Source organism: Anabas testudineus, chromosome 17, assembly GCF_900324465.2.
Source record: "Anabas testudineus chromosome 17, fAnaTes1.2, whole genome shotgun sequence".
Taxonomy (NCBI): Eukaryota; Metazoa; Chordata; class Actinopteri; order Anabantiformes; family Anabantidae; genus Anabas; species Anabas testudineus.
Genome location: NC_046626.1, coordinates 21,682,168 through 21,698,251, shown reverse-complemented (window position 1 = coordinate 21,698,251; position 16,084 = coordinate 21,682,168). Strand labels below are relative to the sequence as shown.

General features: G+C 40.5%; 1 protein-coding gene across 1 annotated transcript; it reads left to right on the top strand.

The window, feature by feature from the left end:
- The first annotated feature begins 867 nt into the window (after nucleotides 1–867).
- On the top strand, nucleotides 868–13,591 carry LOC113171879. The gene is made up of 5 exons (XM_026374617.1): nucleotides 868–1,029; nucleotides 5,695–6,130; nucleotides 6,502–6,659; nucleotides 12,671–13,313; nucleotides 13,415–13,591. The coding sequence occupies exons 1-5, from the start codon at nucleotides 868–870 to the stop codon at nucleotides 13,573–13,575; spliced, it is 1,560 nt and encodes a 519-aa protein (XP_026230402.1). The 3' UTR covers nucleotides 13,576–13,591.
- The last annotated feature ends 2,493 nt before the right edge of the window (nucleotides 13,592–16,084 follow it).

The following is a 16,084-nucleotide window of genomic DNA, read 5'->3' as shown; positions in this document are numbered from 1 at the left end:
ATTCCTGCAGCCTGAACAAAAACCAACAGATGAACAGATGTCAAACAGTGTTTGTAACAGGAAGAGAGCAGGAAACTACAGCACAGGTTCACAGAGTTCACCTCCATCGTACTATTTTATAGATAAAAAGCAGTTTAGATTTTTGTTTTCAAGCTAATATTAAAGAAAACTCAATCAAGAAAAAAAAACAACAAAATCATATCAGATATTTTTTTCATTAACAAAGATGTTAAAATTTGACAAAAACTATAAAAGTATTTCTGTGAATTTCCCAGAAACTCCGAACTGTGGATAATCTGCTGAGACTTTAATGTTGAATACACGGCCGTTTCCATGATGACAGTAAACTCGTGAGGAAATGCTCTATAGCCGAGTCCGGTATTTAGTGATTCAGCCAAGTCTCTGCGATTAATAGAACGCAACAGTCCCGGAAACACTTGTTGGTTGCATTCTTCAGCCTCTGTTCATTGATTTTGTTTACTGTGGATCTGGTGTTGGAGAGGAAAAGGCTGGTAAGCGGCTTAAATGGTTGTCGCTTCAGCCACGCTAGTGGGCCACCCCTGCAGCCCCATTTTTCCTTCTTTTGTTTACGCCTCCTCTTGGGCTTACTGCTGGGGAGAACCATCCACGGAGACCCCAGGGGTCTCATTATGTCCTCTGGAATGTCAGTGTAGGAAAACAGAATGGGGTATGAACACATACTGTCCAAGCAATAATCCACGAGGCTAAACTCAGAGGTCGAGGGTAATCCAGGTCATACATGGTTAGGCAGTTCTGAGATAAGTCCGGTAGGCAAAATCCACAACAGAAAGACAATCCAGATCAGAACACAAAGGGGTCCAAACAGTCAGAGCAGGGAAGGTGACAATGAGGGAGAAAACAGACCAGAGGGAAAACTCACACAACCAGAGGGGTAGACAGGAAGCAGGGTCAGGTCGGTCCAATGAGGGGGAATCCAAAGGAGACAGGGTAGAAGGGGTACAGCTCAGAAAAGGGGAATCGGGCAGATACCCGTACAGGTCTGGTACCGTGAGCAGGGGGAATGACGGGGAATAAACAGAACTCACAGCACCAGGGGGTCAGGCAAGAGACGGGGTCCAGGGCAGGCAGAGTCTGAAAAATCCAAAACAAGTCAGTCAAAAAGAAACGCTGGAGAGTGTCCGGGAGTTAAGGACAGACTATCTGGCAGGGGAGACAGGTGAGCAGGCCGATATTTATAGTGTGGGGGAACCCAGGTGTAGTCAATTAGGTGAGTTCAATTTATTTCAATTCAATTTTATTTGTAGAGCGCTTTTTACAATTGACATTGTCACAAAGCCGCTAATCCAAGTTACGGAGACAGGCAAACTTCCAGACTCACGTTCACACATAGGCAACATAGCATGCATGTCTTTGGGGGTGGGATGAAGCCGGAGTACTCAGGGAGAACATGCAAACTCCACTCAGAAACCAGTGGATTCTAGCTAGCTAGCCTAGCTCTCGCTGTCCCCTGGCAGTTCCTGAGCAACCAGGAAGTCAGTCTAGCTGGGTGACAGTCTGTAGCAAGCATAACCCCAGACACTCGCCCAAAGTTCACCATGACCAGGTTCACGTTTCTAACCGGTTTTCCCCACTTAGCGACAAACTTCTGAGAAACCCACTCTGGTCACTGGAAGCTCTATAGTGAGAAACATGAAGTTAGAGACTCTAGCAGCCATAATCAGGTGTATTCCCAGGGCCAGAGCGGGTGACGTCAAATCCTATTTGAAACTCCTGTCTAAGGATAAACGTAAATACAGTAAGATAATAAATCACACAGGAAGTCACCAAAATTAATGTTGAATCGGTGTAACTTTGCTAAAACAACGCCAGACTCAGTAGTTTTCTCTGGGCCCCCTTCCAAATCTGACCAGTGATGACATTTCTTTGTGATGTCATCATTTAACCGCTGGCTGTCTAAGTGGTGTCTCTCAAACAACGTGGGCTACATAGAAAATTGGAAAACGTTTTGGAGAAAACCTCTTCTCTCTGGATCCGATCCCCTCTACTCTTCTTCAAGCTGTTGCACCAACACTAATACCAGCCATTACACAGATCATCAACACCTCTTTCACAACAGGCACCTTTCCTACCTCATTCAAGCAGGCCCAGATTACTCCACTGTTGAAGAAGCCCTCTCTGGATCCCTCCCTTGGGGAAAACTACAGACCGGTCTCTCTTCTTCCATTCCTGGCCAAGACTCTGGAACATGCAGCCTTCAACCAACTCTCTGACTTTCTTTCTCGGAACAACCTCCTTGATGTCAATCAGTCTGGCTTCAAGAGTGGTCACTCCACAGAGACGGCACTTCTGACTGTGTGGAATCCCTACGGGTGGCAAAAGCTGCAGGTAAATCTTCTGTCCTTATTCTATTAGATCTATCTGCAGCTTTTGACACTGTGAACCATCAGATTCTCATGATTGCACTCTCAGACCTGGGCATCTCTGGATCAGCTCTACCTGGGCTTCGGTCATACTTGTCCAAACGAACCTTCAAGGTATCCTGGCAGGGGCATGTTTCCGACTCTCATAACCTCTCCACCAGTGTACCACAGGGCTCAGTCCTCGGTCCTCTTCTTTTTTTTATCTACTTCTTCTCTAGGCTCTATCATCCATTCTCATGGATTTTCTTAGCACTGCTATCCAGATGACACACAGCTCTTCCTGTCTTTTCCGCCGGATGACTCAACTGTCTCGTCTCTCATCTCTGCCTGGATGAGAAAAAGACACCTTCAACTTTACATTCCCAAGGCTGAACTTCTAGTTTTACCTACCAGACCTTCAACACATCAGCATTAACATTGGATCTGCGGTGATTGTCCCTACTAAGTCAGCCAGAAACCTGGGGGTCATCATTGATGACCAGCTGACCTTCACGGAACACATCGCCACAGTCTCTAGGTCGTGTAGATATGCCCTCCACAATATCAGAAAGATTAGACCCTACCTGACGGAGTACACGACCCAACTCATTGTAGAGGCGTTGATCTTATCTCGTCTTGATTGCACTACTGATGGGTTTACCGGCATCCACAACCAAACCCCTCCAGATGATCCAAAATGCAGCAACACGCCTCATTTTTAATCAACCAAAAAGGTCTCATGTCACACCGCTCTTCAGATCTTTGCACTGGCTTCCTGTGGCTGCAAGGATCAAGTTCAAAGCTCTGTCTCTTTCCTACAGAGTGGTCAACTCCACAGCTCCATCTTATCTCAGTTCAATCATTCAGGTCTACATCCCCTCCGTCTGGTGGTACCAGCACCACACAGTCGACACCAAGGAAAACTGTTCAGCTCAGTGATCCCACGATGGTGGAATGAGCTGCAGAACTCTGCACGCTCAGCCTCCTCACTGTAATATTTAAAACACTGATGAAGACAGAACTCTTCATCATCTTCCTTTGCACTTAAAAAGTTGTTGGGCTCGTCCTGTGGAAGAGTCCAACACTTTTCTGCTCTTTTGCTCTCACGTCTTGAAATGGAAACACTTTATTGATAGCAGTTTGATTTGATGTTTTTTCTTCTTGACTTAGATTTTGTTTTCTTGCCTTGTTCCTCACTTGTAAGTCACTTTGGATAAAAGCCTCTGATAAATGACTAAATGTAAATGTAAATGTAAACCAAAAAGAGGAAGCAAGGCAACAGGAGCATCGACTTAAGACACTGCAACATCAGTTCCAGCTCTTGCAGATGGAGGTGCAGCTGCAACAACACGTCTGTGGTTGAAATCTGACTGGGTCTTTCGCCTCAAACCACTTCTCACTGGTAATGCCAGAGGTGCCTATGTCAACATGGATATGGAAGATTCTCTGGACTATGATAAGCTAAAGGCACCAGACCAGGAGACAGGAGAGCCCCGGTGGCCTCTGCTCTTCAGCCGCTGAAGTCTCAGGGGCCCCTCGTCTTAGGGTTTCCACTGCTCCTGGATCTCCCTAGACACACCAGAGTCTCTTAAAACAAACTCTTGTTTAAACAGTCGTAACCTATCGTGTCCTCCTTGAGTCTGGTTGAGTATTGATCAGTATTGACCAAAAAGCTAAAGCTACAGTTTCTTATGCTGCTTTTACACACGTTCCCTTACTTCAATATAGTAGAATCTACAGAGCTGTGAAGAAATATGAGGTTCTCCTTCAGGATTTTCTGGTACAGAGTTGAATTAATGTTTCTCTGCATTGTGACCATTCTCTCTGTCTTTTTAAAAGATCCAGTGATCTGTCAAGGTTCACTCTTGTTATCCCAGAGCCTTAGAAAAACATTATAAACCCTATATATAACCCCATTAATGCAGTTGTTGTTGCTCTTTAGATGTAGAATTTAAGTGGACAAATACTTTTATCTACAAACCTAGTTATCATTTTCACCTACTTCATTCAGTACAATTATTTTAATAATGTTGTATTTGCTGTTTGCTCAGACTCACGTTGACTTTGTTTTATTGTCAGTTTAGTTTGAAGGTGTGAAACAGTTTAGAAAGAGGCACAGTGGAAAAAAGAAATCAGGAGGTGAACAGACAGGTTGACTGAACAGATCTTAGATCCTGGAAATCAATGACATTTATAATTAGAGTTTGATTTCACAAGTCTAAATTGATTTTTATAAAATAATTTGTGTTTCCTGTTTTACATGTCAGTTTGTGAACGTTATATGTTTGTTTGCTCAGTAACCAAAATATTGGGAACATTCAAATGTTGACCTGACGATGGCGCTAGATAGAAAGTCACGATAAACAAAGCTCTACGGTTCATCCTGAGGGGAACATGAATGAACCAGTTTAACTGAGAATCCAATTAATGATGAACTGAACAAGAAAGAAAAACAAAAAAAGTCGCATTGATCTGAACATTAGAGAAAAACCTCATGGAGCTGAAATCTGATCCTGGTTCATCATCTGCACTCGTTCACCTCAGCTGACACATTCAACAGCAGAACAGGTTTTTGTATCACTCTCTGTCACTGTGGGGGGAGATCATCTTTGGTTCAGGAACTAAACTGTATGTAACAGGTAAGAATCAACTTTCTTTGTCTTCAGTCGTTTTATTGAACAAGTGTAAAATGTGTTTAAAGTCAGTTTGTGCTGCTTCAGACTTTCCATGTTAGTTTTTCCTCATTAGTACAGAGTTCCTTCTGCAGCCGTTCTTCAATGAAAAAGTTCAACAACATGTGAAAAGATCTTTTAAGTGAAAAATTATATTGCAAACATTTATGATGGTAATTATGATTCATGATGTAAAATAAATAAAAAGCTGTTAATAAATGTATTTTCTGTAATTGTCAACATTTTTTTATGTTAATAACTAACTTCAACAAAAACTATGTTGTTTATCAGTATATGCTACAACACGCAGAAAATATATCTTAAATATGTGTTTTCTGTTATAAGCACATACAAATACACAGAATATAATGTGTATTTTTTATGTAGATGTTCTAGAATGTAGGTAAACTACGTTTTGCAGGTAAGTTTTATGTGTTTATATGATTGTACAGTACATGTAGAAACATTATAATTTTACTTGTTCAGGTAAAACAAATAAATGTTGTGTATTTTTCAGGTATGATCTAACAACTGTTATAATATGATCAGATGATGATTTCATAGTATGACGTCCTGATCCAGTCTGTGTAGTGAACTTTGTGTTGAGGACTAGTTTACTAGAATATATCTAGTGGAGATAGAAGAAAGTTCTACTGGATCAGAGTCCAGGTGGTTTCCAGGATCCCACTGAATTTGCTGCAGTGCTGGAAGCTGCTGTTGACTGTGTGAATGTGTGTCTGTGCTGCTTGTTGCTGCTTCAAGCTTCAGGTGAGCAGGTGCTGAAGCCCGTGGTGAGCGTGTACCCAGCAGCATCCAGAGACCACCTGGAGGGGAAGAGCTCCCTGCTGTGTGTGGCCTCAGACATGTTTCCTCCTCTGGTCCAGTTCTCCTGGAAAAGACGAAAGGAGAATGGTCGTCTGGAAGAGCTGCCGGCTGATGAGGAAGAGCAGCTGGAGCTCCGAGAGTCGGGACGGATCGCTGCCATCAGGACAGTGGATCGAGATGCTCTTTACACATATAAATACCGCTGCTACGTCAAACATGAAAGAGGGACAGTGGCAGCTCAGACAGAACAAGGTGATGAAGGTTTGGTGACTGATCTCGTGTCACCTCATGATGCAATCTTATTATGATTCAAAGGACTTTGCTGTGACTTTATGGTGACTTGGTATTTTCAATAAACTAATAATGATACATTTCATTTCAAGAACTTGTATTTATAAAAATATGGAAGAGATGTGGAAAAACTGGAAAACTGAATTTACCAGAATTCTTACTGCACATGCCAACGGATCTAACAACTTCCCCCCCCTGTTTACTCTTGCTGTGTAAAACACACCAGGCCAGCAAGGAAATCTGGTGGTCCAGCTTCATGCAGAGATGCTGTCAGAGGGAGCGGAGAGAGCAGAGCACTGACTGCTTTCTGTTTGAATCCTTTTGTGTTGCAGTGGTTCCCCTGGATCCTCTCCAGTCTCAGTACCAGGTGAAGCTGCTCTGTCTGCTCTACACAGTGCTGATAGTGAAGAGTCTGGTGTACTGCTGTGGACTCTCTCTGCTGAGGATCCTCACAGACAACGGAGCATCCAGCAACTACTCACATGATGACTGACTGTTTTCTGCTGCACTTTTCTCACCATCACATCTCATCACTTCATCTCATCGATCACTTTGATCCGTTTTCAGAAATATTAGTGAAATGTTTTAATGAACAGGTCAGATACTTTCTCAACATGATAAATACACATAATACAGAATATTGATTGTGACTAAGTGTAAATAAAGGATTTTTCTATCTACTACCATAAACTGTTTATGCAAGTTAAGTTGGACGTGTTTAATTTTCATGTATTTTTACTTTTGCTGTTTATATTTTAATGTTGCACATGATGTAAAGTGTGATAAGTTTTCCAGATTCTTTCAGTACAACATTCAAAATAAAATGAAAATAACGGTGTAACTTTGTAATATTCATTTATATGAATGAATTAGGGAAATAAGGCAGGTTATTAGAACAAAACTGACATTTTTTACTCATATTTAATTCTGGTTGTTTTAACATTTTCAGAAATATGCAACAAAAAGCACAAAACCTGAACTAAAGCCAGAAAACTACATTTAGCTCATTTATAGAAGTATGTTTGGATGTTTCCACATTAATCTGGTTGATTTATGATGATCACTGAACATGTAGATTAACTTGTTTAGTTTACTAACTGTGTCAGTGTGGTTATAAAACTCTATGCTGATGATACTATTCTTTACACAAACGGATAAAACGACATAGTAAATTGCACAAAACTTGTATAAAAATACATATGACCTTATTTCCAAGTTGCAGGAACTGTGAATAAAGTTATTCTGGTTAATTATTTACAGGTAATGTAAAATGTTACCTACAGTTTGTGTCATCATTTACACTTTAAACCTATTTTAACAAATGTTTAAAATGACACAGTTACAGTAATTTTACAGTGTCAGTAAGTGAACAAGTTCAAATGTGTTTTTCAATTGATGTTTTCTACAATGGTTGTAAATTCTAATCCAACAGTGACATCTGCAGTTTTTAACAGTAACAATCGTCCATGTTGTGTGTTGATTATTATTTTGGAGGATAATGACCGACTCTGTGTCAGTGAGAACCTTTGATCAGTAAAACTACAAATGATCATTTCAATGTGTGAGCATGTGACCTTCAGGTGGGTCATCTTTGTGGATCACTGAATGCAGTTTAACTCTGTGTGTGTGCAGGGTTCAGTGGAAAAACTCCAGAGATGGAGCAGAGTGTGAACAGCAGCAGATGTGAATCTGTCCTCAGTGGTTAATAGAACTTCTAAAACTGTTGACTGTGAATCATCGCTTCATTTCCTGCAGCAGACAGGCTGTGTGGTTTTCTGTTGTGCAGCTACCACACTGTTATCTGGGGTTTGTCACTTGAATCAAACAATGACGGGTACAATCATCGTGTTTAGAGAATGATTCCAGGAAGGTTGTTGTTATTCTGTGAGAGAAATGAAATTAAAGGACAGATGTTAGTTGTTCTTCACACCAGGAAAACTAAGTTTGAAGTGATATTATGGAGAATAAAAGTGGAGAATTATTTAGTGATGTGTTTCTGTGAACATCATTATTAGAATTATAACTGATTGATTCACTTACATTCTCTAATACATTTGTCTCCTAAAAAATGATCATTGTTTAAAATTGACACCATGTCGGCCCTTTCAACATCTGTCCCAGAGCAAAATGAAAAAGTGCCTCTACTCTGGTTAATCAGAGAAACAGATCACAAACCACCGAGACAAACGAGTCATGTTGTTGTTATTCTCAGAACCAGAGCGTCCATGTTGGTTCACCTCACGTCTCATATTTATGACACACATATAGACCCATGTTCTGTGTGACACACACAGACTGTCTGCATCATTAGGAAATAACAGGCTGGCTTCTTAAAAGTCAACTTACAAATAGAACTTACTTCTATAAGAGTTGCAGATGCTGAGTGTCGTTGATCTGTCAGTGTCACATACAACCAAGGCAACAAAGTTGGGGCTCAAGAATTAAGCATGTTAAAGTCATGGAGTTACTTGGTGATCAAATTCTTAGTTTACTCACTGAAATGCAGCTAAATGTATAACTCTTGTATCACGTGCTTTTACTGGATTTGTAGTTGATATTCTCTTAGTATCCATTAGAACAAACCTATGAAAATTATCGACCTACTGGACTAACTTAGGAAATCATTAGGGGATCAAAAAAATTAATTGATGGCCAAGATCATACTTTTTCAGCTTGTGAACTACTTATTAAATGACCAAGTCAAAATGATTTATCTACTATAAAAATGCAAAACTTACATTTTTATTAATTTATTTTTATTGCAAAATATGATTGGATCAGAGGTTAGACTGGCTGCTCTGTATTTAAATCAAGTAACAAATTTCATAGTGAGAATGGATAACAGTCTGACGTCAATTTATTATTGTCATGCTTCGAACTGTGCAACAAACCACACAACAGTTTCAGCTGAGCTGTCAATCAGCAGCAGCAGGGGCTGATGGGAGGTCTGAGGAGCCGTTAGAAACCACGTGGCCCTCGTCTGATCTCACAGCTCGTCCTTGTTTGGCCTCAGCTGCATCAGAGCTCCACTTCTCCCCAGGTTCACCAGAGGAAACACCACTGCACAAAATGCTTTTCCTCCCAGCTGCTGCTCTGTGCTGTCTGTGTTCAGGTGAGTGTTTCCAGCCAATCAGGAGCCAACAAAGTCCACCTTTAACCAACACTGTCACACTAACCTTCATCTATGGCTCGGTTTCTCTGCAGCACTGGTTTCCATGGCAGCAGAGCTGGTTCAGGATGATCTGACATTGACCAGGAGAGTTGGACAAACTGTCTCATTCAGCTGTGGACGAACTGACCAGTGTAGTCGTGGTAGTTCTGTTTACTGGTACCAGAAGAAAGAGGCAGAAACATTTCAAATGATTCTGCGTATTGCTAGGAGTGATGGTAAAATAAATAAAGGTTACAATCATCCTCAGGAAGATGATTTCACATCTGTGAATAAAGGAAAGGGCTGGGAGTTGAAGATAGAGAAAGTTAAACTCGATCATTCAGCCTCCTACTACTGCTCCTGTTATAAGTCAGGTTCCCACAGTGAGAAATGATTCCTGCAGCCTGAACAAAAACCAACAGATGAACAGATGTCAAACAGTGTTTGTAACAGGAAGAGAGCAGGAAACTACAGCACAGGTTCACAGAGTTCAACAGTTTTCAGTGATTTCAATATTTATATCCTGTTGATGAAGAAACAACAATAAAACTAAATAATGAAGTTAACTAACAAATCAAACCTTTAATGATCAGATCAGTTATTTGTCGACCAGTGTTCAGGTTCAGACGACTTCAACAACTTGTGTTGCATCTCCTTCTCTTCTGTCCCCTCGTGTTGGATTCTTGTGACACTTGCTGACTGGGACCAGACTCAGATCACTGTGCTGCCTTTACAAGTGAGGCTGAAGCTACTGTTCAGGGAAGGTGGTGTCGCTTTTGGACATGAGGGCCTTTCCAAGTTCCTCCTGCTTGTTTGTCATTAGAGGGGCTGTAGTCAGAGTTTTCTTCCAAAAGAACAAATTTAACCTGAACTGTGTTTAAGGGTTGAAGAATATGGACTTTGGACCAGGGACTGTTCTGAGTTTGTCTTTATTCACCCTGAGGTTTACTGTGCTCGTACTTACTGCTCCCCAGTTCTCTCAACTCATTCTCATTCTCTTCACATTATGACTCTTCCCACTGGGAGTTTAAATACCAATGCTAAAGGTCACTCCTTGATGCAATGGGAATGATGGCAGCTGCCTGTTGACTTTCACTTTTGTATCCGTGTTTCCCTGCCTGTTTTGTAGTGTCGGTTGACACCCTCCTTAGTTTCCCTGTTTTTGTAGTTTATCCAATAAATCCTGTCTTTATCGCATTCCTGCCTCGTCCCCCTCCTTAATTGTGACGGTTCTGTTCTACTGCGCAGCTGATCCAAGGCTTCCAGGCTGCAGTCCACCCAGTCCGGCTTCTGTACCAGAATTTACTTGCTCCTAATTGGCTCGATCTGTGATGCCAATCTAGGAGCCAGATTTGTGTCATGGTCTCAGCATCACCTCCTGTCATGCCCAGATTTGATCCTATTGTCCCTCTCTGTCTCCTCTGCCATTGATTATCTGATCAGCTTCACCTGGTATGACCCTCTCCCTTTAGAAGCAGGTCTGCAGTCCACCTCCCCACAAGATTGTGTCACCTTGTCTCTGAAGACTCTTATCAGCTTTTCTGACGCCTTCATAGAAGGCTCATAAACTAAAATACTAAAAACAATCAAATGTTGACCTTAAGATGGCGCTAGAAAAAAACTCAGGATGAATACAATTCTACGGTTCATCCTGAGGGGAACATGAATGAACCAGTTTAACTGAGAATCCATCCAATAATTAACTGAACAATAGAGAAAAACAAAAACAGTGGTGTTGATCTGAACATTAGAGAAAAACCTCATGGAGCTGAAATCTGATCCTGGTTCATCATCTGCACTCGTTCACCTCAGCTGACACATTCAACAGCAGAACAGGTTTTTGTATCACTCTCTGTCACTGTGGGAGATCTTTGGTTCAGGAACTAAACTGTATGTAACAGGTAAGAATCAACTTTCTTTGTCTTCAGTCGTTTTATTGAACAAGTGTAAAATGTGTTTAAAGTCCGTTTGTGCTGCTTCAGACTTTCCATGTTAGTTTTTCCTCATTAGTACAGAGTTCCTTCTGCAGCCGTTCTTCAATGAAAAAGTTCAACAACATGTGAAAACATGTTGAAATCTCACTGCACCACAAGGAATTCTTGATGTGTGCAGGAGCTCAAAGAGTTTAGAAGAGTCCAAAAAGTCTGTGTTGGAACTGGGTTCTGGATTCTCCTCAATCATCACACTGTTTTTCTTTTCTCTCTTCTCTCTCCTAAAATCAGTCCAATTCCACATCAATGATTGTGGAGGATTTTCCTGCTCTCTTCACTTTTTGGACTCAGTTTAGAGACAAAGTGAATTTTAGTGATGAGCAGGATTCTTCACTTTCACTCGGATTCTGAAATGTTCAATATTTCTTAACATTATTTTCCTGGACAGAAAATTTCCAGAAACTCTTCTAATGTCAGATCAAGTATTTGTGATCAGTGGATAAATGTGTTTTACATAATCAGTAAAACTGATTCAAATACCTTGAAGAAAACATTAGTAGTATCCAGTATGTAGTATTACACATACTGCAGAAACTCTAGGATCTGAAAGTTTCAGCTCTGAGTGCACGATAAATAGAAATAACATTAGAATGTAGAATGTATTTTCAGTGCAGCTAATATATCCTGTATGAACATGTAAAATATGTTAAATCAGAGTTGGACAGAAATCTACTGTGATTATTAATGTAAGATTTTAATGTCATATTTTAAATGTAAGGCAAAAAACTTAAATAGAGAAGATTTTTGGCTAAAAGTTTTATAACAAAGTGATTTAAAAAGTGTTTTAAAAATTATAAGTTATTATAACGTTACAATAGACTGTATTTAATACATTGGGTTTATGTTGATGATGAAGTATTATATAGAAAATAAGAAAAGTGTATAAATACATATAGTAAAATACATTTCAACATAGAATGATTTAATATTAGAATATATATTATATTATATACATAAAATTAGGTTTTGTGTATATTAATTTATGTTGGTTACATAAATAATTACAAATAATAACAAAGTGAAATATATTTAAAATTACTTTAGAACAAACAGGTACATTTTATTTATTTATTTAAACTTATTAGTTGTATTGTGATATTAACAGTTTTTTCTTAAAATCATGTTTCTATTCAAATAAAAGTCACAAATTAATTCTCAAATCAATCAATTTTAAACAGCTGTTGTTGTTTTGTTGCCACATTTTCCTGGTCTGCACTCTACCAGTGTTGTTTACCGAGCACGGTTTGTCGACCCTGTGTCAGTAACAGGATCTTTGCTAACATCAGTAAAACTGATCCAGTCTGTGTAGTGAACTTTGTGTTGAGGACTAGTTTACTAGAATATATCTAGTGGAGATAGAAGAAAGTTCTACTGGATCAGAGTCCAGGTGGTTTCCAGGATCCCACTGAATTTGCTGCAGTGCTGGAAGCTGCTGTTGACTGTGTGAATGTGTGTCTGTGCTGCTTGTTGCTGCTTCAAGCTTCAGGTGAGCAGGTGCTGAAGCCCGTGGTGAGCGTGTACCCAGCAGCATCCAGAGACCACCTGGAGGGGAAGAGCTCCCTGCTGTGTGTGGCCTCAGACATGTTTCCTCCTCTGGTCCAGTTCTCCTGGAAAAGACGAAAGGAGAATGGTCGTCTGGAAGAGCTGCCGTCTGATGAAGGAGAGCAGCTGGAGCTCCGAGAGTCGGGACGCAGCGCCTCCATCTTGCTGCTCCATCAGCCACAGAACAGCACATATAAATACCGCTGTGAGGTGAAGCATGAAGGGGGGACAGTGGAGGCCCAAACACAACAAGGTGATGAAGGTTTGGTGACTGTGTTCAGCAGGGATTCAGCTTCATGTGGAGACGCTGTCAAAGAGAGCAGAGCAGCAGAGCACTGCCATTTGTCCCTGCTACTCCAAACATGTGACTCCTTTTGTGTTTCAGAGCTTCCAGCTCCAGCAGCCTCCTGTCCTCCAGAGAGAGAGCCAGCAGACCTGGCAGCTCTGCAGCAAGCTGACTGTAAGATCACCTGCTGCCTCTCTGCATGGACAGCTCCAATGTTGTGCTGCAGAGAGAGCAGAGCACTGACTGCTTTCTGTTTGAATCCTTTTGTGTTGCAGTGGTTCCCCTGGATCCTCTCCAGTCTCAGTACCAGGTGAAGCTGCTCTGTCTGCTCTACACAGTGCTGATAGTGAAGAGTCTGGTGTACTGCTGTGGACTCTCTCTGCTGAGGATCCTCACAGACAACGGAGCATCCAGCAACTACTCACATGATGACTGACTGTTTTCTGCTGCACTTTTCTCACCACCACATCTCATCACTTCATCTCATCGATTACTTTGATCCGTTTTCAGAAATATTAGTTAATTGTTTTAATGAACAGGTCAGATACTTTCTCAACATGATGAATACACATAATACAGAATATCGATTGTGACTAAGTGTAAATAAAGGATTTTCTATCTACTACAATAAACTGTTTAGGCAAGTTGGACGTGTTTAAAGTTCATGTATTTTTACTTTTGCTTTTTATATTATTTCCAAGTTGCAGGAACTGTGAATAAAGTTATTCTGGTTAATTATTTACAGGTAATGTAAAATGTTACCTACAGTTTGTCATCATTTACACTTTAAACCTATTTTAACAAATGTTTAAAATGACACAGTTCCAGTAATTTTACAGTGTCAGTAAGTGAACAAGTTCAAACGTGTTTTTCAATGAATGTTTTCTACAATGGTTGTAAATTCTCATCCAACAGTGACATCTGCAGTTTTTAAAAGTAACAATCGTCCATGTTGTGTGTTGATTATTATTTTGGAGGATAATGACCGACTCTGTGTCAGTGAGAACCTTTGATCAGTTAAACTACAAATCATCATTTCAATGTGTGAGCATGTGACCTTCAGGTGGGTCATCTTTGTGGATCACTGAATGCAGTTTAACTCTGTGTGTGTGCAGGGTTCAGTGGAAAAACTCCAGAGATGGAGCAGAGTGTGAACAGCAGCAGATGTGAATCTGTCCTCAGTGGTTAATAGAACTTCTAAAACTGTTGACTGTGAATCATCGCTTCATTTCCTGCAGCAGACAGGCTGTGAGGTTTTCTGTTCTGCAGCTACCACACTGTTATCTGGGGTTTGTCACTTGAATCAAACAATGACGGGTACAATCATCGTGTTTAGAGAATGATTCCAGGAAGGTTGTTGTTATTCTGTGAGAGAAATGAAATTAAAGGACAGATGTTAGTTGTTCTTCACATCAGTAAAACTAAGTTTGAACATGATATTATGGAGAATAAAAGTGGAGAAATATGTGTTGGTTCAGCTGTTAGTCCTCTTAATTAATGTATTTTACAATGATTCACTGTTCTTCTGTAAATATCCTGCATCATTTTAATTATCCTGCCATTAAATACTGCAGATATAATTAGGATCTAATCGTTCATGTGGTCACTCATTTCTAGAAAGTACAGCAAGAAAATGTTTTGATGCAGGTTTGTTGGTGTTTGACCAAATGTCAAAAGACACCAAACATCTTGGACTAATTTTTGAATAAGTTTGACAAAACTGATGTAGTTCAAAGATTTTACTTTATTTTTAATTGAAAACTTCAAACTGTGCAACAAACCACACAACAGCTTCAGCTGAGCTGTCAATCAGCAGCAGCAGGGGCTGATGGGAGGTCGGAGGAGCCGTTAGAAACCACGTGGCCCTCGTCTGATCTCACAGCTCGTCCTTGTTTGGCCTCAGCTGCATCAGAGCTCCACTTCTCCCCAGGTTCACCAGAGGAAACACCACTGCACAAAATGCTTTTCCTCCCAGCTGCTGCTCTGTGCTGTCTGTGTTCAGGTGAGTGTTTCCAGCCAATCAGGAGCCAACAAAGTCCACCTTTAACCAACACTGTCACACTAACCTTCATCTATGGCTCGGTTTCTCTGCAGCACTGGTTTCCATGGCAGCAGAGCTGGTTCAGGATGATCTGACATTGACCAGGAGAGTTGGACAAACTGTCTCATTCAGCTGTGGACGAACTGATCAGTGTTACAATAATTATGTTTTATGGTACCAGAAGAAAGAGACAGAAACATTTAAACTGATTTTGGTTTTTGATAAGAGTGATAGTAAAATGTACAAAGGTTACAATCATCCTCAGGAAGATGATTTCACAGCTGTAAATAAAGAAAACGGCTGTGAGTTGAAGATAGAGAAAGTTCAACTCGATCATTCAGCCTCCTACTACTGCTCATGTTATAAGTCAGGTTCCCACAGTGAGAAATGATTCCTGCAGCCTGAACAAAAACCAACAGATGAACAGATGTCAAACAGTGTTTGTAACAGGAAGAGAGCAGGAAACTACAGCACAGGTTCACAGAGTTCAGCTGCATCACAGATTTAAAATTAATTTGTTTCTTTAAAAGAAAAAAAAACCATCTTTTTTATAATTTAACACATTTTAAGTTAAGTTAAAGTTTAAAAAAACTTATTTTCTTCTTTTAAATGTTCAGTAAAACTCTCCCAGTCCAACCGTGGACGTTCCAGTTCTGCTGCAGAGACTCTGACCGTTCAGTTACCAGGACACTCTGGTTCTTTGTCCACTGATATAAACCTGCTCAAATGAAACTGAGACTTTAATGTTGAATCTTTCTTTGATTCCAAACTGAATGAGTTGAAGTTCAGAGCCTGAAGGACAAAAACTGTCCAAGTCCTCGTGTCCTGGACTGTATCTTCAGTCCACATGTTGTTCATGTTGCTGCAGCTCAAATAAAGCTGATTAACAACTGGGACTCATGTC

Excerpts from the sequence above, each read along its gene's own strand:
- LOC113171879 (XM_026374617.1), top strand. The coding sequence starts at position 868 with ATGAGGGAGAAAACAGACCAGAGGGAAAACTCACACAACCAGAGGGGT. Across the intron at positions 1,030-5,694 it reads ACCCGTACAGGTCTGGTACC|AAGAAAGTTCTACTGGATCA; the intron begins GTGAGCAGGGGG and ends TAGTGGAGATAG. Across the intron at positions 13,314-13,414 it reads AGCTCTGCAGCAAGCTGACT|TGGTTCCCCTGGATCCTCTC; the intron begins GTAAGATCACCT and ends TTTGTGTTGCAG.